The following is a 27,039-nucleotide window of genomic DNA, read 5'->3' on the forward strand; positions in this document are numbered from 1 at the left end:
CCCAGTTGTAAAATGGAGAGACTGTTAGTTATTTTGAAGATGGTGTAAGCCTTTAAGAAGGCTTTTAAAGCAATTAACAACAAAAGCTAACACAGAGCAGGTATTTAAATAGCTTTAATTTTCTTTCTTCCTCAGATAAGGACATTTTTTTAATTGATTTTAGAGTGAGAGGAAGGGGAGGGAGGGAGACACAGAGAGAGAGAGAGAGAGAGAGAGAGAGAGAGAGAGAGAGTGAGAGAGAGAGAAAACCGTTGTTTCACTTATCCATGCACTCACGGGTTGACTCCTGCATGTGCCCCCACCAGATCTAACCAGCAACCTTGGCTTAGCTGGGATGAGGTTCCAACCAACTGTGCTACCTGCCCAGGGCAGGACATTTTCTTTTTAAGTCCATAGACTTAATATATTCTCTGGACTTGTTGAAAAGTACATGAAAAATTTTGTGTAGATGTGTAAGGTGTGTCTTCCTTGGAAATAAAGGCCACAGTATAACAGATTATTACGGGGGCCAGTGACTATCCTAAAAAATTGTAGATTCCCCTCCCTGCAATGCCAAAGGGCGACTATCTTTTGAGGGGATCAAATTTTAATGGATGTTTTTGTTCTCTGGGCTTTTTTTTTTTTTTTTCCTTCCCCGGTCTGCTAACAGAGGATAGCCGGGCCCTTGGGGATGGGATGTCTTTCTGAGGCAGGGGCCCCAGGAAGTTTCCTCGGGGGCACTGTGACCCTCTTCGGGTTCCTTCCCAGATGGGGGTGGGGTGCCATCTGCAGCTGACAAGCAGGTTTATTTTAAGGTCTCTCAGGCTTCGGGGGTCTCTTCCTCACTGAAAAGACAGGTTTTTGTGGGGTTTCTCAAGCTAAAGTTACTCTCTCCTGGAGTTAGTTAAAAACCTCGTGGTAAGACCCTGCGGTCCCCACCCTCCTAGGCCCCAACCCTGAGGCAGTGGGGGAGGGGAGGCCGCGCGCGCGCCGCTTCCGCTCCTCCAGCCCACCAGAGGGCGCTGCGGCCCCGCCTTGTCCTTTTCGAGGCGCTTCGCGCCGGGCCCCTTCCGCGTGGGCGAGTGAATGTGAGAGTCAGCGTCGCGCCGCTCTCGCCGTCCGCCTCCGCCGCTCAGCGCCCTTACTTCGGCTGCAAGGGGCGGGCGCGCGCGTAAAAGGCATAGAGACGGGCGTTGAGCTCTCGGGCTAGAGCGTCGCCGAGTCGGAGCCGGAGCCCGAGCCGCGCGCTGTGTCTCCGCTGCGTCCGCCGAGGCCCCCGAGTGTCAGGGACAAAAGCCGCCGCCGCGCCGCCTGCTCCTGCCGCCGGGGCTCATCCGCCGCCGCTGACGCCCTGAGGAGAGTCCGCCGCCGTCGCCACTCGTGAGGATCCGAGAGCCATGTCGGCCAGCAGCCTTTTGGAGCAGGTACAGGCCCGGCCCGCATGCCTCGGCCATTGTGTGAGGCGAGAGGGAGCCCGACTAGGCCCGGGCCCGCCACCCCCGGTCGGGCCGAGCCGAGGCGGCGCCTCTCGCGGGACGGGTTTCGGGCCTCTCAGGCCGGCCGCGCCCTGCGCCTCACTCTCAGCCCGCTCTTCCCGCTTCTCCCCGGTCCTCGGCGCCCAACGCCCGCTCCGCCTTTTCTCCTCAGCAGGCCTCGTTTTTCTTCCTAGTTCCCTTCGCCTTCCTTGAAGCTCGGGTCCCGTCGCTTTGCTTCTGGCGCGTCCCCCGCTTTCTCTCCGCGGGCCTCGCCGGCCTAGCGCTTTTCCCCGCCTCCCCCTCACCACCATTCCTGACGCCTACCCTCAGGCCTGCTCCTTTATTCCCTTCTCGGGCTCGGCTTTAATTGGTCTTCCCTTTTCCATTTCTTCCTCGGACAACTTGCTGCTCGGCGACGTTTCCTTCGCTCGCAGAGACCAAAAGGTCAAGGAAACAAAGGTGAGCCCAGTTCCGCCGGTGGCCCTGGGAGGGGGACGCCGAGTAGTGGGGGCGGGGTCTCCGGGAAGCGCCCCAGGGCGAGGATCTTTCGGAAGCCCTTAGGTTCGCAGGTGCCTCACACTTAAGTATTTGACCCTTTCGGTGTGTTCTTGCTTCTGGCGAACAGCTTTTTAGCATACAAGGAATAATTCTTTAAGGGTGGGGGTGGATTTGGTTTGAAATGTCTCAGGTCCTTAGTTTCCTGTAGGTCTTAGAAGGCCTTTGTTTTTCATCCTCGTGGATCACACTCTGGAAGTACTCACATGTGACCGGGGTTGGGGGGGGAGCGAGCGGGAGGGCATTGAAATCTAGTGGAGCCAATAAAATGACCTTTTTTAAATCAACTTGCTCTGGGTGGAGGGTGACATTTTTACTGACGAATACTGCTCAGCATTCACTCTCAGCTTTAGCCTTTTGAAGTTCAAACTTAATTGCTCTGTTTACTAAGGTTTTTCCCTGGTTAGGATATATTTGATTACTTTGGGAGGGAGATTGTATGATTGAGACACTCCTAATTTGAGTTTTTTCCTTTAGTACAAAATGGATCTGTACATCAAAAGGATGGATTAAATGATGATGATTTTGAACCTTACTTGAGTCCCCAGGCAAGGCCCGTGAGTAATTAACCATTTACATGCCTGATCAAAGGGTGTATACCATTTTCTCTTCCCTATCAATAAGTCTCACTTTCAGGGGTGACTTTCTTACTACTAGTTAATGTGTTATAAAAAGTTGTTACAAATGTATAGACTCTTAGGATTTGTATCTCTCTTGTCAGTGAACATACTGTGTTCTGAGACTAGTTCTGATAGTACTAGTTACAGTGTACTAACAGTATCACCTGTTTAAGTAATTCTTCCTCCTTACCAAGAACATACAGTGCAAAACTTAATCCATTCCAGTGTTAAATATTCTGAATTTTCACTCCCAAACTTTTTCTTTTCTGCAAATTGGATTCATATGTGATGGGAAAAACTAATAAAAAATCACCTGAACTTTATTCAGTGTTGCAGAACTGGGTATTCTTCCTCTCCTCTGATCACTAGTTAGGGAGGTCTTAGATTAGAACTGTTTGGAGGTAGGTACTTGTTTTTCAGTTTGAGCTGTATCTACATTATAGAGACCAACTTTGTATATATACCTTTGGATTCCCATATAAGGGAGCTATAGGATTTACAAAATGGAGTTAAAATATTGTTTAGCACAAATTAAGATCAAGAATGATTGAGGTTTTTGTAATTTAATCTATCTTCTAATGTGAAGATTAGATGTGTACAGGTAAATGACCGGTGCGTATAGAGACTTTTTTAATGTGGCAGTTCTTTTGTATAAATATCTTCTGCCCCGAAGACATAGTTACAAAGTTGTAGCAAATATAACTTCCATACTAATAAACCAAGAGGAAAATTGACAATAACTCATCCAAAATATCCTAAAAGAAGCAGCAGCTTATTGAACATTTATATAAATTCTGAACAGGTGCTGTGTGATAGATGTAATAGTCACTTGGCATATTAGCATATGTCCCTATTTGGACCTAATTCTTGCATAAAACTTTTAGATTTTCTTCTGTAAAATTTTCCTCATTAAATACATAGAAACCACTTAAGCAAGCAATTGGAAAAAAGTTTTTGCAGAAGACAACCAGTCAATCAGGAAAAGTAGGAAAGGAAGTAGAGGAATGAACTATTAATAGGTTCCTGCTATTGAAGTAGTTTGCTTACATAATCATTATAACAGGGAGAGTGGGAACATTTGGAAATATAATTCTAGGTAGTTCTTGTGAAACATTGTGTAATTCAGATTTTTGAGCTCAGTGGCATGTGGGAACCTGCTAGTTCAGTTGTAGGCATTTGGCTATATAATGGCATATAACCTGTAATAGTAAGTGAATTTTTTCTTAAGTAAAAGCTTAACTGTATTTTTAAAATATTGGGGGGAAGGGGAATCTAATAATGTCAACAATAGCACACTTAAAATATATTGGGGGGAATAGAAATCTTGGTTGAATAGACAACCTAAGAATCTTTGTCCATTGTAGTTTACCTTCAAGAGTAATTCATCTACTTTTTAATCAGTACTTCACCTTATGTTGGAATAATCAATCCTTTAGGCTTAATCCAGTCATTATGAACTGAATTTTTTATACGTAACGAATTTGGGTTTGTTAAAGTATTAATGCTGTCTTTAAGAAATGCCCTTAACTTCGAGAGAAGTCTGTGTGTGAAAAGACAGGTTGTTTTTTTAGGAAAACTTAAATTAGCAGAGAAAAACGCCACCATTTTATCAAACTACATTAATGGAAACATTTAATCTTTAAGAGATGTATTTTAGTGGCTAGGGAGAAGTACTCTTAGCTTTGGTAATACAAACAAGGCTTAAAATAGTGGTAGTCATCCAAATCTCTTAAGAATAAAACTCCGTATTTTGACTAGTTAATGGATTCTTATATACCAGAACTATTTTAAATTACCCTTTTGAGTTATCTATATTTATAGAGACCAACTTTATGTATTTCTAGCTTCTTATTTAAGGGACTATTCTGTGAACTAAATAAGATTTATTAAAAAAAATGAAAATACTTTTAGCACAAATAAAATCAAGAATGATTGAGAGTTTTGCAGTGTAGTCTGTCTTCTAATGTGATGACTAGTTGCTTATACGTTTATATTTTTGGCTATTTTTCAAGATGATTCTCTTTTTAAAGATAATGGACTGTATGGTGTCTTTAGAATTATACTTCTGTTTTTAATGGAAGAGTTGGGTGTGCATTTTAGATTATAGCCATTTGTTTTATAGGAGAAGCAGAACAGGTAGCACATTTTTTTCTAGTTTTAAATTCTCTGGAAGCTACTGTACATTTTCTTTCCAGGTTATAATTAAATAGTGACATCTGTTGATGTTCCCAGATGATTTGCCAAGAGGCTACCACTGTAAACTAGATGTAGTGAACCTGCTTTTTTTTTTGTAAAAAAAAAAACATCAAATTTATTTGACACATACCAAAATGTCTTTAAATTACGAATTTTTTTTGTACTTTGATAATTGAAAATAAATGCATGCACCAATATTTTAACATAGAATACAGTGCATAAATCAAACCATATAAATATTTACTAATAAGGTTTAAGAAGTTTTCATGATACAGAGATGATTATTATTTATAATTGTAGAACCTTGCATTTTGATTTATGGTTGAGGAATGGCTACACAAATTTTTGGGATAGAGCCTGACATTTCTGCTTCTTTTTGTTTTGTTGTTTTATCTATTATAGTATGGGTTTAACAGGAAACTCTTGAACACTCCTTTGTTCTGCCAAAATTTCCTCTCAAATCCAAAGATACTGGTTTTAATAAAAACATCATCTCAGCACTTATAGAGCAAGACTTAACTGTTGAGATGCTGGATTTTCCCTTTTCTGAAGTGTGCTAAGACATTTCAATTATTAAACCAAAATTTCTTAAACTATAACCGAAGGAAGTTTATGGACGAGACCATCTGAAATGGTCACTCTTCTATTTTTATGGTAATGGATGAAATATTTGAATGGTGTGAATAATTGGGAGAGGAAATGTCCTGATTGTTTTATTTATTTTTGTGTTTTAATTATGATTTTTTTCCCCCCCACAGAATAATGCATATACTGCCATGTCAGATTCCTACTTACCCAGTTACTACAGTCCCTCCATTGGCTTCTCCTATTCTTTGGGTGAAGCTGCTTGGTCTACTGGGGGTGACACCGCCATGCCCTATCTAACTTCTTATGGACAGCTGAGCAACGGAGAGCCTCACTTCCTACCAGATGCAATGTTTGGACAACCAGGAGCCCTTGGTAGCACTCCATTTCTTGGTCAGCATGGTTTTAATTTCTTTCCCAGTGGTATTGACTTCTCAGCATGGGGAAATAACAGTTCTCAGGGACAGTCTACTCAGAGCTCTGGATATAGTAGCAATTATGCTTATGCACCTAGCTCCTTAGGCGGAGCCATGATTGATGGACAGTCAGCTTTTGCCAGTGAAACCCTCAATAAAGCTCCTGGCATGAATACTATAGACCAAGGGATGGCAGCACTGAAGTTGGGTAGCACAGAAGTTGCAAGCAATGTTCCAAAAGTTGTAGGCTCTGCTGTTGGTAGTGGGTCCATTACTAGTAACATCGTGGCTTCTAATAGTTTGCCTCCAGCTACCATTGCTCCTCCAAAACCAGCATCTTGGGCTGATATTGCTAGCAAGCCTGCTAAACAGCAACCTAAGTTGAAGACCAAGAATGGCATTGCAGGGTCAAGTCTTCCACCCCCCCCAATAAAGCATAACATGGATATTGGAACTTGGGATAATAAGGGTCCTGTGGCAAAAGCTCCCTCACAGGCCTTGGTTCAGAATATAGGTCAACAGCCAAGCCAGGGGTCTCCCCAGCCTGTAGGTCAGCAGGCTAACAATAGTCCACCAGTGGCTCAGGCATCAGTAGGGCAACAGACACAGCCATTGCCCCCACCTCCACCACAGCCTGCCCAGCTCTCAGTCCAGCAACAGGCAGCTCAGCCAACCCGCTGGGTAGCGCCTCGGAACCGTGGCAGTGGGTTTGGTCATAATGGGGTGGATGGTAATGGAGTAGGACAGTCTCAGGCTGGATCTGGATCTACTCCTTCAGAACCTCACCCAGTGTTGGAGAAACTACGGTCCATTAATAACTATAACCCCAAGGATTTTGACTGGAACCTGAAACATGGCCGGGTTTTCATCATTAAGAGCTACTCTGAGGACGATATCCACCGTTCCATTAAGTACAATATCTGGTGCAGCACAGAGCATGGTAACAAGAGACTGGATGCTGCTTATCGCTCCATGAACGGGAAAGGCCCCGTTTACTTACTTTTCAGTGTCAACGGCAGTGGACACTTCTGTGGCGTTGCAGAAATGAAATCTGCTGTGGACTACAACACATGTGCAGGTGTGTGGTCCCAGGACAAATGGAAGGGTCGTTTTGATGTCAGGTGGATTTTTGTGAAGGACGTTCCTAATAGCCAGCTGCGACACATTCGCCTAGAGAACAACGAGAATAAACCAGTGACCAACTCCAGGGACACTCAGGAAGTGCCTCTGGAAAAGGCTAAGCAGGTGTTGAAAATCATAGCCAGCTACAAGCACACCACTTCCATTTTTGATGACTTCTCACACTATGAGAAACGCCAAGAGGAAGAAGAAAGTGTTAAAAAGGTAACCAGCTTACCATTCTTAAGACTTAGGGAAGGGGAGAAGGAACTAGAACAGGAGGGGTATTATACTGAATAATAAAAGCTTTAAAAAAGCTCTGTAAATAACACAAGTATCACATAACTGTTCAGTCCTTTATGGGAGTATAACTGGTCTTACCATTTGAACCTTAGTATGAAGGAATGTGGGAACATCAATGGAAGCAGAACTGTGGGCTTAAAGGAAAACAAACAATGTAGAGAAAATGAATTTACATAATGCAGAAAGAGGTGAAGAATGAGTCTGAAAGAAATGCAGAGGGAATGATTGAAGTGATAAAACTATGGAAATTAAAGTACGAAAAGATTGAGGCTGTAATAAGGCACAGAAAAAGATAAAAGTTCTGTTAGAATTAACTTTTGGCTTAACAGGTACTGTGGTTTTTCCCAAGAGTTGGTGTCTGACCAAGGCCTGACATCATCTTTCAGTCTGTTTTTAAGAACTTTCTTGCTCCTATCTTTGGTGGTCTTTTGTCAAAACCGTTTTCCCATTGGAAAAGTTAAATGTTTATTATATAAAACTTGGAAAATGGATCATCAGAAAAGGCTGACCTCTTGCTCTTAACATTTTGTTGTATTCCTGAAGAGTTGCTTTCTCTTGTTTCCTTTGTAACAAGTGGGAATCTTGGGTAGAGGGATGGAAAAAAGGTACAAACTAAGGAGTTGAATTTTTTTGAAAGAGTTGGTAATGTTTGGTCATTGTGTATTGAATGAATGTAAACTTTAGGGCCATAAAATAATGATAAAATGCTGGTTGGGGCGGATCATATATTACCTTGGACTTAGACATATTTAACATGTAGGAAGTAGGTAGGATTATGGGCAAGGAGGGAGTTTCTTAAAAAGACCTGTAAATGATTGAGAGAATCCTGAGCAGTTAGTCTCAAATGTAAAATAAAAAACAACCTGGGGGCAGAGGAAGGAAAGTATAAGGAGGATAAATGGTGATGGAAGGAGACTTGGGGTGGTGAACACACTACAATATACAGGTGATATAGAATTGTACCCCTGAAACCTCATTTTATTAACCAGTGTCACTCCAATAAATTTAATTTAAAAAATAAAAACAAAACCTAACAAGCTTATGTAAATATATTTTTCTTAAACTTGTTATGAATTCATAGAGATCTTATGTATTTGATCTAGAATCTGAGGCACTTGTTATGCCTCTATAAAAACTCGTTTGAGCAGTGAGAGGAGTGCTCTTTAGAAAGTTTCTTCACCTCCATACTCAGGATCAGAGGTGCATAGTTCAACTAAAATAGGATGGTTGTCATGTATTCTAGTGTGTACAAATAAAGTTTTAGCTACACTTATTAGTGATGCTAAAAGTATTGGAGATATAAAGCCAGGTTACCAAAAAGTTGGCTGTCAGAAACTTTCTTTTTAGTCCTTTAAACTCCCCTCTTCCCCAAAGCTTAACAGTTTAACTTAAAATCTTCCATAATCTTGTAGAAAAAGATTAGTGGTTATTTTTGCCAGACATCCGAAAGGCTCTAAAGATGTCTTCACAGGCTCCTGTTTCTAGAGGTACAAGGAAGGGGAGGACAAGACCTTTTAGGCACCATGTAGTGGCATGGCAGGTTTTTAACGTGTGTGAGGAGATGTCCAGGTGCTTGGTTTAACCATTTGAAATATGCATAATATGTATCTCATATTACCAATCTTTCATCTGCAAAGTTTCTGTCTTACATTTGTGATTAAAAGTAGGAAGACCAGCAGGAATATTTTTAGGAATGCACACCGTAGATGCTAAGATAAACTCGTATTGTGTAGAACCATGGGGAAACTTTGGTTTAAAAATGAAGTAGCAAATTTGAGAACTGTTAATTTATGTAAACTTTTAAGCAAGTATGTATTTATATTAAATTCACTTGTGGTTTGGTGCATGATAATTGAACTTTATAAGTAGGTGTAAGCCCAGCTGGTGTGGCTCAGCCATTGAGCATTGACATATGATCCAGGAGATCACAGGTTTGATTCCTGGTCAGGGCACATGCCTGGATTACAGGCTTGATCCCCAGTGGGGGGCATGCAGGAGGCAGCCCATCAATGACTCTCATCATTGATGTTTTTCTTTCTCTCTTCCTCTCCCTCCCTCTCTCTGAAATAAATAAAGATATATTTAAAAAAAAAAAAAAGTAGGTGTAAGATTCGTATTTTGGAATTGACCAGTCTTATGAAGTTTTCATAGTAAATGTAATAATATTTAGGGTCTTTACTAAGTTAACTAATGGATCTTTCTTAAAAACCATTCCATAAAGGCCTTTGAGTATTTTAATTGTTCTCAGGCAGGTGAACAAACCACCAAGAAGAAGAAAAAAGCCTCGATTATACGTGTGTCAGATTACTTTTTTTTTAAATATTTTTTTTTAATCCTCACCTGAGGATATTTTTTCCACTGCTTTTCAGAGAGATTGGAAAAGGGAGTGGGGGTCATCCATGTGAGAGAGAATGTCGATTGTTGCCTCTGGCTCGTGCACTGACCGGGGCCAGGGATCGAGCCTGCAACGAGGTGCATGCCCTTGGCTGGAATCGAACCTGGGACCCTTCAGTCCGCAGGGTGATCCTCTAACCACTGAGCCAACCTGGCTAGGGAAGATTACTTTTTTTTAAGAGTGTCATTCTTTAATATGTGTTTATGAATTTTTAGAGAGGAAGGGAGAGGGAGAGAATAGAAACATCAGTGAGAGAGAAACATCATTAGTTGGCTACCTCCTGCAAGTTCCCTACTGGGGATCAAGCCCACAACTGGGCATGTGCCCTGACCGCAGTCTAACTGACCTCCTGGTTCCTGGGTTGACACTCAACCACTGAGCCACACTGGCCAGATTACTTTTTAGTTTACCTTCTGTAAGAAGAGCTTTGCTGGGCTTTCAGGAAGGTCCCTGTGATTACTTCTAAACCCAGTTACCATTTCAGACAGTATTACCTTACTCCTTTGTTGCCCAGTGTTATCCTTAATATCCTTACATAAGCAATTGTAAACTGTTCTTCCAGTCTTTTTTATTAAATAAGCCTCTAAGAGAAAACAAGTTTCATGAGAATGGGACTGATAACTTACTGAGGCAGTAGATAGCCTGCTTAGGTTGGGTGTTTGTGTGTGCCTTTGTATTACTCACATGATTGCAAAAAATCTTCATGCCAAATGGGCATGGTAATTCAGTATTTAGGGAAATACTTTAAACTTTATCCTGAAAATGATGTCACAGCTGTTCCAAAGTTTTGAGATTGGGTGTGTATCTTGGCAGAACACACTGAAGCAAAATTACAGCCATTTTTGCCTAGCATTATTACTGACCCGTTTTGTCACATGATATAATTCAGTATCATAGAACCTTCAAGCATTGGAGCTATCTGGCTTGAAACTTCTGACATCATGGATATGTGGTCTACTTTGTTGTATACTTCAGATACAATTTGTAACCTGGATTTGCTTAGAACCTTTCCTTAATTTTTTAAATTTTTTATCTTTATTGATTTCAGAAAGAGGAAGGGAGAGGAGGAGAGAGAGAGAAACATCAATGATGGGAGAGTCCCTGATCGGCTGCCTCCTGCATGCCCTCGACTGGGAATCGAGCCTGCAACCTGGGCAGGTGCCCTGACTGGGAATCGAACTGCAATCTCCTGGATCCTAGGTCGATGCTCAACCGCTGAGCCATGCGGGCCAGGCTTTTTAATAATTTTTCCAGCTAAAATAACATGGCAGTGAACATTCTTTGATATAAGTATTGATTGACATCTGTCCTTTAGTGTAGCTAACTGGGTCAAAGGATGTATGCTTTTTGAAGGTCTTGGCCGTGCTAATATATGGCCATGTGGACTCTTCCTGAAAAAAAATTGGAGAAAATTAAAGTCAGCTATTCAGAAGAATACTACAATGAGTTAACTCTCTTTGCCTCAACTTTGGAATATTATTTGGAATTGTCCTGCATTAGTGATGTTTTTTATAAAACTCATGATAGTTGTAGTTTTGTCTTATATTTCTAGTATTTTAACTATAGGCAAAATAAGAATAGTAGAGGGAACTGCATAATTTTCTTAAAGCCGAGCCCAATGTTGTACTCAATCAGGAACTTGGGTAAATAATTTTTTTTTAATAACTGGAGAGCTAATGGTAGAGTGGGGAGAAAAACAGATCAAGAGAAAATGTGATTATACTGACAAAAGCTCAAGGTTTATATTTTTAAAAATTTTGCTATCAGGTGAGAAGAGCAGGATTTCTTAAAAACCTCAAAAATTCTCAAGCAGAAGACCAAAAAATAGTGACTTGGAATGTGTTTGGATATACTTAAAATTTATTATGCTGTATAAGAATTGAGATGAAGCTTTTTATCTTTTCTTTGAACAGCTTTACTGTATGCTAGACCAGAAGTTTCTCCAGTGTCTATGAGAACCTTACATTAGTAACAGTGTAAAACAGAAAGTGTTTTCTCAAGGTATGCATAGAGTGCCAGTTTGGAAGTTTGAAGGTTGCTTAACCCAGTCTGGGGTATGGGTGGATTGATCATAGAAGAATAATGGAAGAAGTGATCTCTGAGCTGAACCTTGAAAGATGTATAGAAGATAGAGGTGTTTGAGAAGAGTGGTTCAGAAAAGCCCAAATCTGTGACACTGTATAGATAATAACTTCAACAAAGATTTCTGTACAGTTCAAGAAAAATCTAATTGGTATTTGTGGAATGTGTTTCCCAAGAGGGAAGTTTGAAGATTAGATTAGTAAAAAGGAGTTGAATGAAATGTGTATGGAACTAATTTGATACAGAAGAAATCTAAGAGCTACAAAGTTGGCTTAAAGTATTAGAGCTGAAAAGAACGAGGAGTAAAGTCTCATCTGAATCATGATGGAGAGTGATGGGAAGCTTGTTAGAAGTAAAGGTGTACCAGGACATGGACCATTACTGAATACATCTCACTTCTTCCTACAGTATGTTTCATATATGTTGTCTTATTTCTCATCATAATGTCCCTTAGTGTTTGGCAGAGTGTTTAGCTTAGAAGAGATGATTTAGAAGGGGAACATAATAGCTGTTATTAAATGCTTTTAAAACTGGTAGGTTTATTCTCTATACCAAAGATAGCATCAGAACCAATGGATAGTGGTTATAGAGAGGAAGATTTTTATAAATAAAAAGCAGAACTTTCTAAAAATGGAGTTCTTAGTTACAGGAGGGTTTTAAGTAGAGACTAAAAGTTCTTTTATTAGATATGTTGCAGGGAAAATTCATACATGGGATACTCTAGATCAGAGAAACCAAGGATAAGAGAGGGTTAGCTGGCCCAGGGTGTAACATTTGAGGTTCATGGAAGAGATGAATCGATGCTACTAAACAGGTCTTTTTTTTTTTTAAAGTTATTGTTTTTGTTCTATAATTTCTGACCCAGATACTTATTGAATATAAAAAGTAAGGGCTTGCCCAGCTGACATGGCTCAGTGGTTGAGCATCGACCTATGATCCAGGAGATCGCTGTTCGATTCCTGGTCAGGGCACATGCCTAGGTTGTGGGCTCGATCCCCAGCAGGCGACATGCAGGAGGCAGCCCATCAATGATTCTCTCATCATTGATGTCCCCCCCCCCTTCCCTTCCTCTCTCTGAAATCAAAAAAGATATATTTAAAAAAAATAGGGACTTGAGGCTAGAAAGGATATGGATGATAGCATTGGTGGATTCTCAGTGAATCTTTGTATAGATTAGGTATATTTTTTAATACATTTACTGTGTACTTATGAAAAAATTGTTACCTAGAATGTACTAAAGACTTACTAAAGCAACATAAACATGATTATTGAAGAGAAATTTTTTTTTTTAAAATTCAGTTTCTCTATAGTGTTAGCACAAATGTTTTTCTTTATAAGGAAGTATTTCTTTAAAATTTTTAAAAAATTGACTTTAGAGAGAAACATAAATTTGTTCCAGTTATTTATGCATTCATTGGTTGATTTTTTGTATGTGCCCTGACTAGCACATACAAGAAACCTTGGCTTATCAGGACTATGCTCTAACCAACTGAGCTACCCAGCAAGGGCTTTTTTTTTCTTTCCCTTAGAGCCATTTTTCCCCCTTCAACTTGGGCATTTTGCCCATTGTTGAGAAACATTTGAAGTAATCACCTTGGCTCCATTTTTAACTTTAGAAAAAATTTAAAAATAGCCAAGTTTTAGTGATACAAAAGTCAGAGAGGAAGAAAACATCACTTTAGCCAATTATATTGTTTTTGTAAGTCCTTAGGAAATAAATAACCATGGGTATTGTTTCTTTCTATTTAGCATTTCCCTACTCCATTGGTATTTTAAATTGCCTCTCACAACTAGTTAGTGGACTTCCTGTTTAAATTGGGATGACAAACCTGAACTTTTTCTAAAATTCTAAGGCTGTCCTGTGTCTGCTTCTGTCTTGCAGATAAATTTGTCTCTCTGCCAAAAGGGTTGAGGAAATTCTATTTGTATTACTCATCACTTTCCTTGTTTTGTGGCTGATTAAAATGCTTTTCTGCAGCGTCCTTAAAGGTCTAGAAAATAGATGACACTGAATTTGGATCTCTTTGAACCATGTCCTTTATTTGTATCCATCCTTCAGCAAATGTTTTTGTTAATTGCTCAGAACAGATAAACAAGGCACCATCTTTGCCTTAGGACTAGACTACATTGTCAGGAGGACAACAGAATGAATAAAATATGAGCTAAGAACTGTGATAGAGGAATGAAGAAATGTTTTGGTTTTCTGGAAAAGAGTGATAAATTTGGAAAATTAAGAAAGGCTTCGTGGAGGAAATAACATTTGAACCAAGTCAAATAGAATGAGTAATCACTCAAATGATAGCACAGTGCTTGGCATGTATAAGTCCTTGGCACATAGTACACATAAAAGTTTAGCTATCTCATCTAATATATCATTCTCATATTTCAGATGAGGAAGCAGGCTCAGAGTTATTTATATAAGGTCTCATACCTAATAAGTGGTGGAGTTTGTATTTCAGTGGAAGTCCAGTGATGTGCTGGAGCTGGCTATTTGTGGGCCAACTGTTTAGCTTTTAAGAATTTTAGCAAGCTGGTTGTTAAACATGGTCATGAAACAAATTATGTAAACTTAAAATGAAATACATTGTATTAAAAGGTGTTACATTAAATTACATTATAAATTACTTATAATATAAATTACAGTTAAATTGCGTTAACTTAAAATGACCATTGTTATCATTAAGCCATAATAAATATTCAAATTTATTACTTTTGGGATAATTTACATCTTTTGTATCAATATATAAAACTGCTATCATGTATCTCTTCTCAACCCCACATTCAGTGATACCACATTGGTGTTTCAAATCAGCCATGTTTATACCATGGAAATTGGCAAACAGTATGTACACGGCAGGACTTGATTTTTGTTGATTGTTTGGAATTAAAGTGATGGAGGAAATATTAATGCAGATTAAACTTAAGTGTGTCATGTCTGTAGCTCTGATACGTTTTGAATAACACAGAAATTTAAAGATTTAAAATTATCCAGCTTAGCAGAGAAGCTTAGATCATTGATGAACCAGTGAAGTTCTGATGTCTTTGTTTTTTCACTTTTGTCTTTACAAAAAAAAAAGAAAGAAATGAAATGGCCCTGGCTGGGTGGCTCGATTGGTTGGAGTGTTGTCCATACACCAGAAGGTTGCGGGTTTGATTCCCGGTCAGGGCTCGTACAAGAGGCAACTGATTGATGTTTCTCTCCCTTCCTCTCTCTCTAAAAATCAATAAATACGTATCTTTGGGTGAGGATTAAAAAAATAAATAAATGAATAGGTATATTTTTTTCAAAAGGGGGAAAGAAAGACGTGTTGAAACTACAGCTGAAGGGCCATAGAAACTTTCTAGCCTCAAAGCCTGTGGACCACTGTGTGATATATGAAATTTGCCAGATAGAAAAGTTGAGGAGAAGGGCATTTTTTAGGAAGAGGAGACAGGTTCAAAAACATGGTCCTGTGAATGCTTTGTTTTCAGGATAATGAGAAGTTTAATGTGGAAAAACATGTAAGTGATAAAGCTGAACCAGGTTGGTTGGGCCCAGTATATGAAGGACTTTGGATTTTACCCTATACCTTTGTTTTAGTAGGATTGTAGAGGGAATGTAATTAATATGGAGTGACAGTTTGGAGGATAGGAAGAGCATTGACTTTGTTAGGTACTTGCACAGTCTTTAATCCTCACACCAATCCTGGGGAGCAGCAGTATTCCATATTTTCCCATAGGGAAATGGAAGGTCAGGTTAGCAATTTAGTTAAACTCATCTATTAAATGAAGAGAGATAGATGTAAGTGGCCCAGAGATCAAAATGAGGGGCTTTTAGCCCAAGCCGGTTTTGCTCAATGGTTAGAGTGTTGGCCTGCGAACTGAAGGGTTCCTGGTTCAATTCGGGCCAAGGGCACATACCTCGCTTGCAGGCTTGATCCCCAGCTCCTGGAGGAAGCAGCCAATTGATGTGTGTGTCTCACATCGATGTTTCTAGCCTCCTCCCCCTCTCCCTCCCTTCCACTCTCTGAAAAGCAATGGAAAAAATATTCTTGGGTGAGGATTAAAAGGGGGGAGCTTTTACAATAGTTGGGAAGAAAAAGACAAGAAAAGACTATGGAGAAGGGGAAGTTGGGTTTGAAGAATGTGGTTAGATGTATTTTTCGTATCTTATTTAAAATTAAAGAATATGGGATGAGTCAGCAGGTTAGGATTGGAGATGTGTTGGCTTTTGGAAATAGTTTATGGGGTGCTTGTGGGACAGTAAGGTAGGTGATAGTAGGATCTGGGTTGGAGATGTTGGCTTTTGGAAACAGGGTTTGGGGTGCCTGTGGACATACGGTTGTAGGATCTGAAGCTCAGGAGAAAGACCTTTGATAGAAATTTCAGAGTTTTCAGCCCTCACTATATAGGTAAAGGCATGGAAGAGTTTAAGATTATTCAAGAATATTGGGCCCGCCCGGGCGTGACTCAGCGGTTGAGCGTCCACCTGGGATCCAGGCAATCGGGGTTTGATGCCCGGGCTGCGGGCTGGATCAGTGACTCTATCATCATTGATGTTTCTCTCTCTCTCTCTCTCCCCCTCTCCTTTCCTTTCTCTGAAATCAATAAAGATATATTTAAAAAAAAAAAAAAAAAATTGGTAATAAAAGTAATGGCCGAAATTATTGAATATTTTGTACATCGTCTAGCACACAGCTGTCCCGAATACTTTATATATGTAAATTTTCATTTACTTCTCATACTGCGAGGTAGGTACAACTGTCTGTTTTGCAGATAAAGACACTGAAGCACAGAAAAGTAACTTTGAAAAGTCACACAAGCTAAGAAAGCAGAGCTGGTGTTCCTACTTATGCATTGTGGTTCTAGAGCCAACATGCGGTGAGAGAAGAGGGCCAAAGAAAGCTCCCAGAAATCCCAAAGTTTAAGGGAAGTTTTTTGTTTTTTTAAATATATCTTTATTGATTTCGGGGGCGGGGGGGAGAGAAACATCAATGATGAGTCATTGATCGGCTGCAACCCACAACCCAGGCATGTGCCCTGACTGGGAATCGAACCCCAATTTGGATCCAGGTCGATGCTCAACCCCTGAGCCACGCCTGGCTGGGCTAAGGGAGGTTTAAGAAGGAGCAAGTGAAAGAAATTGAGATGGAGTAGTATGAGCTTTAGAAAGAGATTAAGGAAAGGGTTATATCGAATAGAGTTTCAAGCAGTGGGGTAGCACAATCAGTTTATTCAGAGATTGCACATGATGACTGTAAATGCCAGTGGCTATCTGTTGAATAAAAATAACACGAGAGTGCTTTGTTATTAGGTGTTTGAAAGTTTTATTCTCCACACATCACTTAACAGATTCTGCATTTGTTGCTTCTGTTATTGTTGCAACCTCATTAAAAATGGCAGTATTTTGTTTTGGATATGGATAAAGATTGATCCAGAGGGGACTGCTGTTTTTCCACACTTAAATATTTTGAGACAGGGCTTAGTTAGCAACTCTAGAATCATTTAGTATCTATTCTGAATAGTTTGAACTAAGAATTACTCAGATGTGAGCCATTCTGTTTACATGCCAGAAGTAAAGATTAGTCCTCTAACAGTTATCAAACTTTAGTAGTGGAATTTCCCCTACCCCCACCCTGCACCCAAACAAAACCTTACTCAGAACCCCATGAATGGTTGATTTTATATGCTTCGCCTCCTTTCCCTCCAGGGCGATCCCCCAAGCATCTCCCTATGAAGCATAATTTGGAACTCATTGGATGACATGAATTTTTTATTTTTTATTTTTTTAATATATATTTTTTATTGATCTCAGAGAGGAAAGGAGAGGGAGAGAGAGATAGAAACATCAATGATGAGAGAGTCATTGATTGAGCCCACAACCCAGGCATGTGCCCTGACTAGGAATTGAACCCCGATCGCCTGGATCCTAGGTCGACACTCAACCGCTGAGCCACGCCCGGCCAGGCAACATGAATTTTTTAAAATAGAGGAATGGTGGATGGAAGTTGGGGTGGGAGATCTGTTTTGGAATTGAAGAAATGTAAGGGATTCTGCAGCATCAGCATCTCATGTAGGGTGTGTTGGTTTACTTAGTCTGGAGTGGGGTGAGGAAGGAAGACATCTCACAGGAGGTGGGGAGGCTATAGCATTGGCTTTGACTGCCCTAGTTTAAGGGACAGTATGACAAGGGACTCTTACCTGTAGCTGCTAAGGAGTTTCATGTAGAGGAGAAAAGGCTGTTCCCTAAATTAGGACAAACAAAAATGATCTCTCTTACCATTAATACTGCAAGTCTTTTTTTTTTTTTTTTTTTAAATATATCTATTGGTTTCAGAGGGAGAGAGAGAGAGAAACATCAGTGATGAGAGAGTCATTGATCGGCTGCCTCCTGCAAGCCCCTGACCTGGGATCAAGCCCGCAACCCAGGCATGTGCCCTGACCGGGAATCAAACCGTGATCTCCTGGGTTTTAGGCCACCGCTCAACCGCTGAGCCACACCCGACTGGACAATACTGCAAGTCTTTAAATGAGCAAGGAGAAAGGCTCTGTGTGTGATAGGTAGCTCAGATCATCCCTTCTGCCTTTCTCCTCCACAGAAGCAGGTAGTTTAGTTTAAATTTGCGTGCTGCTTTCACCTCCCCGGACCAAATTCTTGTAGTTACAACAACTAGCTCAATAAATAATGCCCTAATGGTTTTCATCTCTTCTGGAATAAACAGTTCCTCATTGAACTGATTTAAGTCCTGTTAGCCATCAGGAGAAGATACCAAGTTATAACATGATATTATAAATGAAACAGTATACAACAGTGTATATTAAAGAGCTAATTTTACATTATGAGACCCAAGTGCAGAGGAAAAAAATAGCAAAACCAATTAGGATGGAATCAGGACATTTTTGTGGAAGACTGGGTTTGAGTTGGGTTTGGAAGGATGGTTAGGAATAGTAGAAAGATGAAGGAAGAAAATGGCCAACTCAAGTGTGAACTGTTGGATATGGAGGGGAAAGGGAAGAAGCAGGCAGTTGCTCTTTCTAACTCACTTGCACTTACTGCTATTGTAATGTCTGGTGGTTCTTGGGTGGTAATTAGTACTCTTCTACATATGTCAGAGTTAAACATTTGGCCATATCACTTGTGTAAATCATGAAGCCATTTAGAAAAGGTAGACTTACATGTTTTTGGCTTCCTGTGAACTTTTTTGGTAATAAGTGTGGATAGCATATAGAACTTTTGAAATGTTTGCATGTAAATTTGCGCTGTGCAAGTTTTGTATTTCCAAATTTTGTTTTTGCATTTGTTTTTCATAATAAAATATAACCAAATTATAAAAAGTACAAAAAGAAAGAAAAATCAGTCAATTTTTCTACTTATTTTGGCATTTTTCTTTCTCTTCTTTGCCTACATAGGTGGTTTATATAACTATATAACTGTATATAACTGTTCCATCCTGCTTTTTCCTCTAATTCAAGTATTTACCCATATTTAGCCATTTTTTGGACGTCTGTATATTAGGCACTTTTCATATCTTTAATCCCTGACCAATTAGATTATCTTCATTTTATAGGTAGAGAACTGAGGAATAAGGAATATGGGATGAGCAGCAGGTTAAGGTTATTAAAAAAGAAATATCATATAAAGGGAAGTTACTCAAAAAGAAATAACTTCCTCAAGACACACAGGTTGTAGAACTGGAATTTGTTTTGCCCCCAAAGCTTTTTTTGTTCTTATACCTTGCTGCATCTTCACATTTATCATTTAAAATAGTTAACAATGTTCTATTATCTACTGATGGCCAGTAGCCATTCACCTCTTTGTGGGTATTTGAGGAGAGCATAATTAATTGAGCACTCAAGTTTAATTGTCCCTCATTATGAGCATCAAAATGGTCTGAATTGTATCTACCTAACCTTGTGAAAGTTGCCGTTAAGGCAGCAGGAATAAGGAACACAAATTGTTCTGGATAATGTTATAAAATTGAGTGAGAAGGATTTAGTTTACCCCATTCTCATTTTGTATACAGACTGCAAGATTACCTCACTTTAGTGGCAGACCTAGAAGTAGTACCCAGACAAGTTCTTGGGTAATTCAGTCATTTATGACACATGTTACTTTACTTGTAGTCCATAAGCCTGCAGTGGGATGGGGAGGGGAGCAGGGTGGAGGGATTCAAAAAATGGTAACGATTTAAAACAAACTTTGAGTCATGTGGAAAGTATTTATAAAAATACTGATAACTAGGCTCTGCCCCCAGACCGACTTAACTAGAAATTTTATTTACTAAGCTTCCTAGGTGTTTCTTACATGATTAGAAACGATTGAAGAGAAGTTACTTGGTTTGTACAAGTTACCATCTGGGAGTACTTACACTGCAGATTCTTGTCCTCCCTCACCTATTGAATGAGTGTCTTTGGAGGCAAGGCCTTGGAATCTGCATTCCATGTATGTCATTATTCAAGTTTTGTGTGCCCCTCACCTCACAATCCTCATGCTTATTTTCTTGCAGTTTGGTTTCTAAAGTTTTCTTTCTTAGTACTATAGTCCTGCCTCTGGCTAGTCTCAAGACTTCATCTTGAGAAACAATGTTAGAATTCACTGTCTGATAAGTCTGGCTGTACCTTTCAATACTGTGGGTAGCTTTTTATCAGTTGTCAGTATTATGAGCCTCTGGTGAATTGCCTATACTTTTTGTCCATTAAAAAGTGGCAGTGTCTTTGGTTTAATATCCTACACATGTAATTTCATGTTATAATCTCTTCAAAGGCATTATGGCTACTTCTAAAAGCCTTTAATGTTTTCAGTTTTACATTTGGTGTTCTTTTTATTGTGTCTTTTTGTGGAGACATTAGTTTTTTAGCATTGTAAATATATTTTTTTTTATAGAGAGAGAGAAACATCGATCGGCTGCCTCCTGCACTCTCCTTGCTAGGGATCAAGCCTGCAACCCGGGCATGTGCCCTGACTGGGAATTGAACTGTGACCTCCTGGTTCATGGGTCGACGCTCAACCACTGGTTTTTGGCTAACTGGGACTTTATAATTAATTTTTGTATTTGCGCTTGAAGATTTTATGCTTATTTCTTTGCACCTGTGGGCAGCCAATCTGTGGCAGGAGTTTAACCCGGACTGGCCACTCTGGCCTGTTCCTACTACAGATCTCACTATAGCTGCCTTGCACATGACTCTAGGAGCACTAGGTTAAAAAAGGGGTAGGCAGGCTTCACATGACAACACTGTGAGGAAAACTAGCTTGCCACACTACTTCCCCTGCTACAATGAGTCAGTAGTAGCATCTTCATGTATAAAAGTTGGAGTGTCCAAGGGACACAAATGTGTATGTTGTGTTTATGGCAGTTCCAGCTGGGACTTGGACCCACTGGAGATCCAAGTTCCAGGTTTGCTTATGTGTTGTTTGCTCTTTTTCCTTTACTATATATTCATCATCATTCTTGTCTTATTCCCTACCCCTCGCTTTGTGTTTATTAAACCAGGGTAGAACTGGTTGATTAGAAATGTCAGTAAATACAGCTGACCTACAGGTGAAGCCCTTTGACCATAAATTGTCAAAGTATTTAGTGGAATTGTCCCTGGTGGTAATGGGAAATAGTCACAAAAGTGAAAGAAAACCTGCTATAAGGGAAGTCTTTCATAGGAAACCTAAAAAGTTTTAATGTCTAAAAGTGTTTAAAAATAATGGTCCTTGTGTTAGAACCTTCTCTGTGTTGTTTTTTCTCATTACAAAAGACTTGTAAAAAAAAAAAAAGCTAGGCAGACTTAATTTTCTTTTTTGCTAAAATATCCTTGTATTTGATGACTTTTAGTGTAGGCCTAAAGAAATAAACACATTTCAAGGTCTTATGAACTGTTTAAGATAACTTTTTTTAAAAGATAAAATTTTAATGCATCCAGTTTTTGCAGAAGAATTAAGTGAAAACTGTTATCTCCCTGTTTTAGTAACTTTTTAAAAAATATGTTTTTATTGATTTTTAGAGAGGGATAGAGAGATAGAAACATCAATGAGAGAGAAACATCATCCATCAGCTGCCTCCTGCATGGCCCTCACTGGGGATCTAGCCCACAACCCAGGCATGTGCCCTTGACTGGGAATTGAACCATGACCCCTTGGTTCCTGGGTCACTCAACCATTGAGCCACGGTGGCAGGGCATTTAACTTTTTATTTTGAAATAATTTCAGACTTAAGAGAAACTTCAAGAGTAGTACAAAAAACTCCCATATGCTCTTCACTCAGACTTAACAGTGTAATATTTTGCCACATTTGCTTTATTATTCTTTTTGGAGATGTGTGCATAATTTTTTTCTGAACCATTTGAGAGTAAGCTCCAGACATTATGCTCTTTTCTCCTAAATATTTTACTGTGTAGTTTCTAAGAACATGTACTTACAACCACAGTACAATTACTAAAATCAGGAAATTTAACAGACAATAAATCCCATTATCTAACAGATCTTATATTTTACCAGTAGACTTAATGTCCTAGATAGCAATTAATTTTTTTTTTTTTTAATTTTTTTTTTGTGGTGCAGGTTCCAGTAACAGGATTTTTTAATCTTTTAGTTTTTTTAGTTTCTTAATTTGCAGTGGTTCTACCCATACCCATACACTCACACCCTACCCTGTTTTTTTTTTAAATCCTCGCCTGAGGACTTGCTTAGAGAGAAGAAGTTGGGGGGAGAGAGAAACATCGATAGGTTGCCTCTGTATGCACCTGGACTGCGGATTGAATCCACAACCCAGTGCTCTGACCAGGAATTGGACCAACAACCTTTCAGTGCACAGGATGATGCTCAACCGACGGAGTTACTCCAGCTGCGCTTTTTATCATTTTATTATTGGTGGGGGGTTTTTGTTTCTTTGTTTGTTTTTTAAAGGGGGAGAGAGAGAGAGAGAAACATTGATGTAAGAGAGAAACATTGTCTGCCTCCTGCATGCCTCCTACCAGGGATCAAGCCCAAAAAGCCCCCTGGGCTTGTGCCCTGACTGGGGATCGAACCAGCTACCTTTTGGTGAATGGGTTGATACCCAACCAACTGAGCCACACTGGCTAGGGCTTGTTTTGTTTTTTTATGTTGATATTTCTGAGAGTGTATGCTATTTACTTTGGTAGAATTGTCTAAGGTTTTCTCATTAGGTATATTCAGAGTATGCTTTTCTGGCAGGAATACTACACATAAGTGATTTTTGTCTTCAGTGCATTACATTAGGGAGCTATAAAATGTCTGTTTATGCCATTATTGGCGATATTAACTTTGATCACTTGGTTAAGGTGTTCACCAGGTTCTTCACTATAATTAGTTTTAGCATCCATCACTAATTCTTTCCAATTTCATATATTACTATATGATAGTTCAGTTATCATTAAGGTTATATAATGCTCAAATTGTCACAGATTTGGGCAGTGGAAAGCCTTTGAAGTAGGTCCTGATTCCTGTTAACAGTGTATATATTTTAAAACTTTTTAAAGATTGATTTTAGAGAGAGGAAGGAGGGGTGGGGGTGGGGGAGAGAAGGAGAAACATTGTGTTTGTTATTCCACATATTTATGCATCATTGGTTGATTCTTGTATGTGCCCTGACTGGGGATCAAACCCACATCCTTGGCATATTGGAAGGATGCTCTAACCAACTGAGCTGCTGGGCCAGGGCCAATCTCTATATATTTTTTTAATGAAAATAATGTTTACAAATCTAGTCTAGTATTTAAAATCTTGTGAGTTATTTATAGTTTTTGTTAGTTTGTTCTTTTGTTAATCCATACCCAAGGATATTTTTTCCATTGATTATTTTTATTTTATTAATACGGCTATTGATTTCAGAGAGAGGAAGAGAGGGGGAAAGAGAGAGAGAGAAACATCAATGATGAGAGAGTCATTGATTGGCTGTCTCCTGCATGCCCCTACTGGGGATGGAGCCCGAAACCCAGGCATGTGCCCTGACCAGGAATCGAACTGAGATCTCCTGGATCATAGGTTGTTGCTCAACTGCTGAGCTACACCGGCCAGGCTCCATTGATTCTTAGAGAGAGTGGGGGGGAAAGGAGAGAGAGAGGGAGAGAGAGATCGAACCCACAATCTTGGCTTATTGGAGCAATGCTCTAACCAATTGAGCTATCTGGCCGGGGCCATTCATAATTTTTTAATTGGTGCTAGATTTTACTTTTCAAGGTAGTATGATGTGAATGCTTAAGTATCTTAATAATCTCTGAGAAGATGGATGTTATCTTTATAATTTCTAAATGTATAAGCTTATTGCCCTGCCTGGTTTGGCTCAGTGGTTACAGTGTCAGCCTGCGGACTGAAGGGTCCTGTGTTTGATTCCGGCCAAGGGCATGTACCTCAGTTGCAGGCTCTATCCTCTGTCCTGCTCAGGGTTGTGCAGGATGCAACCAATCAGTGTGTCTCTCTGACGTTGAAATGTCATCCCTATGCCCCCGCCCCCCCCCCCCCCAATCCGGTCCCTTCTACCCTGAAAAGCAATGGGAAAAATATCCTCTGGTAAGGATTAAAAAAATAAAATAAAAATAAATATATAAGATTATTTTTTGTGTATGTATCAAAACTGTACAGACAAAACCCTTGTCTGTGGTTTTGTTTTCCATGGTTTCAGTTAGCCGCAGTCAGCTACAGTCCAAAAATATTAAATGGAAAATACCTGAAATAAAAATTTGTAAGTTTCAAATTGCATGTAACTATTCTGAGTAGCTTGATGAAATCTCATGCTGTCTGGCTCCATCCTGGAGGGCATATGAATTATCCCTTTGTCCAGCCAGCCTATCTGTGCTGTGTATGCTAACACCCCGATACACGTGTTATCCTCTTACTACTGTTGCAATATGGATCGACCTAGAGGTTATTATGCTAAGTGAAATAAGTCAGCCAGAGAAAGGCAAATACTGTATGATTTCCCTTATATGTGGAATCTAAAGAACAAAATAAAAGAAAAACAAAATTGAAACACTCATGGACACAGAGAACAGATTGATGGTTGCCAGAGGGGAGGGGGACGTTGGGGGACTGGGTGTAAAAGGTTGAAGGGATTAAGAAGTACAAATTGGTAGTTACAAAATAGTCACGGAGGATATAAAGTGCATTGTAGGGAATAACTATGTATGGTACCAGGTGGGCAGTGGAAATATTGAGGGAGGAACATTTAGTAAAGTATATGATTATGTAACCAATATTCTATATAGCTGAAACTAATACAAAATAATATTGAATGTTAACTGTAATTGAAAAATTACCAAAAAGAAAAATCAGCTGTCACGGTATCACAGTGCCTGTGTTCAAGTAGCCCTCACTTAATACTAGCCTGGAAGCGCAAGACCTGTGATGCTGGCAATTTGGATATGTCATAGAGAAGTGTTAAAGTGCTTTCTTTGATTGAAGCACTTTACCTATATATAGGAAAATATCTGTGAGAGATCCATATCCTCACTTTACAAAAAAGGAAATTAAGGCTTATAAATATGTCTAAGGCTCTGGAACTAGAATGGGATGATTCTAGTACTGTTAGTTTTTTTTTTTTTTAATATGTCTTTATTGATTTCAGAGAGTGGAAGGGGGAGGGAAAGGAAGACGTAGAAACATCAATGATGAGAGAATTGTCATTGATCGGCTGCCTCTCGCACACCCCCTGCTGGGGATCGAGCCTGCAACCTGGGCATGTGCCCTGACTGGGAATCGAACTGAGATCTCCTGGATCCTAGGTCGATGCTCAACAGCTGAGCCAGGCCCGGCCAGGCTGTTAGTTTTTTTGTATACTATGTTTCAATAAATCATGTAAGAAACTTTGAAGTGAAAAAAGTTGTATTGATTGGAATGCTTGGATGTTACTACTTTGGTTTAAAATAAAAAAAATAAGTTCATTTTTCTTGCCCTGGCTAGTGTGGCTCAGTGGTTGGAGTGTCAGCCTGTGCACTGAAGGGTCTTAGGTTCGATTCCTCATCAAGGGCACATACCTGTGTTGCAGGTTCCATCATCCCCGCCCTGGTTAGGGTGGGTGTAGGAGGCAACCAATCTATGTGTCTCACACCGACATTTCCCTCCCTCCCTAAATATCAATGGGAAAAATTCCTCAGGTCAAAATTAACAAAAGTCAGTTTTTATTGTTGGGCAATTTTCTATCCAGCACAAACAGCTAAATTTCTATTGAGTTGTTATTCTGTGAAGTTTTAATTCTTAAGCATATTCAGATAAGTTTTAACTAACCATTTCCATTTTTTTTTAACCTTTAGGAACGTCAAGGTCGTGGAAAATAAAAGGCAGTTCTGCACAGACCACAGCAACGGTTTCATCTGCATATCCTAAGAGGAAAAAAATGACCTTCAAGAGAATTAGGACTTTTTTCTTAATTTCATTGACTTCAGAGACGATTGCAGACTTACAGTTTAAGTATTGGAATTTCACAAAAGACATAGGACTTAACTGGAAAGACAAAAAAAAAGAAAAAGGAAAAACTAAAAAAATCCCTCTAGGTAGCTTAGGTGAAAAATGTCCCTTTTATTTTGGCTTTGGTTGTGATTTCAGAGCATAATGCTTTGTTTTTTGTTTTGTTTTTTTTGTCTTTTACTATGTTTCTCGGATTTTAAAGTCCGTAAGTGCATACAGTTTTCTCTAATTTTTAAACCCTTTCCTCCCCCCCGTTTTGACATTTGCACTTGGAGAACATCTGAGTTTCGAAGGTATTGGTCTGCCTCCACCCCAGAAATGGGAATTTGGTTTTTCCCTTCCGAACTGGAAGAACATTTTTATGAAGAATTTTTGTGTTGGAGAATTTAACAGTGTTACCCAAGGTTGTGTCTTTAAGGGTGGTTCATTTTCTCTGACCCTTTGTTACTCAGAGTAAAGTACTAGGAGTCCTAAGAAATGTTCTGTTCATGTACATTATACTGATTGAGTCAGGATTAATTTTATTTCACAGCTAAGAACAGTGATAAAAACTTGTTTACAGAAATGCATTTTGGAAGAGAAAAATATTGTAAAACGTATAGTGAATGTTTCTTCAGTTTCTTGTTCATCCAATGAGGAAAGGGCATTGCCTTTCTTTTTACCATTAATCACTTCTCAATAAACGTGAGATCCTGTTGAGCATCACTTTTAGTACTATTTATTAGTATTATTTGAGTCTGGTATATTTTATGAAAGATTTGGAGTATAAGGAGTTTTAAGAAATGAGACATCAACTATTTTAAGGAAGTTTGCTGAGGTGAAATAGTTCAGGTTTGCTTTTGTACCCAGGGCTAGATAACCATGACCTCTGCAAAGCAAGGTGGGCCAAAATTTATAACGCTTTATTTCTGGATACTTCCCAGAGAAG

General features: G+C 39.5%; 1 protein-coding gene across 1 annotated transcript; it reads left to right on the forward strand.

Annotated features, from left to right (window-relative positions):
- The first annotated feature begins 1,011 nt into the window (after positions 1-1,011).
- Positions 1,012-26,816, forward strand: YTHDF2 (YTH N6-methyladenosine RNA binding protein F2). The gene is made up of 5 exons (XM_081145745.1): positions 1,012-1,403; positions 1,889-1,913; positions 2,487-2,566; positions 5,584-7,170; positions 25,958-26,816. Exons 1-5 carry the CDS (start codon positions 1,377-1,379, stop codon positions 25,979-25,981), a joined length of 1,743 nt encoding a protein of 580 aa, XP_081001871.1. The 5' UTR covers positions 1,012-1,376; the 3' UTR covers positions 25,982-26,816.
- The last annotated feature ends 223 nt before the right edge of the window (positions 26,817-27,039 follow it).

Source organism: Miniopterus schreibersii (assembly GCF_964146895.1).
Source record: "Miniopterus schreibersii genome assembly, chromosome: 8".
Classification (NCBI taxonomy): Eukaryota; Metazoa; Chordata; class Mammalia; order Chiroptera; family Miniopteridae; genus Miniopterus; species Miniopterus schreibersii.

Bases quoted from the DNA above. Each gene is read 5' to 3' on its own strand.
- YTHDF2 (XM_081145745.1), top strand. From the start codon at position 1,377: ATGTCGGCCAGCAGCCTTTTGGAGCAG. The intron at 1,914-2,486 runs GTGAGCCCAGTT...TTTTTCCTTTAG, and splicing joins AAAAGGTCAAGGAAACAAAG to TACAAAATGGATCTGTACAT. The intron at 7,171-25,957 runs GTAACCAGCTTA...TTTAACCTTTAG, and splicing joins AAGAAGAAAGTGTTAAAAAG to GAACGTCAAGGTCGTGGAAA.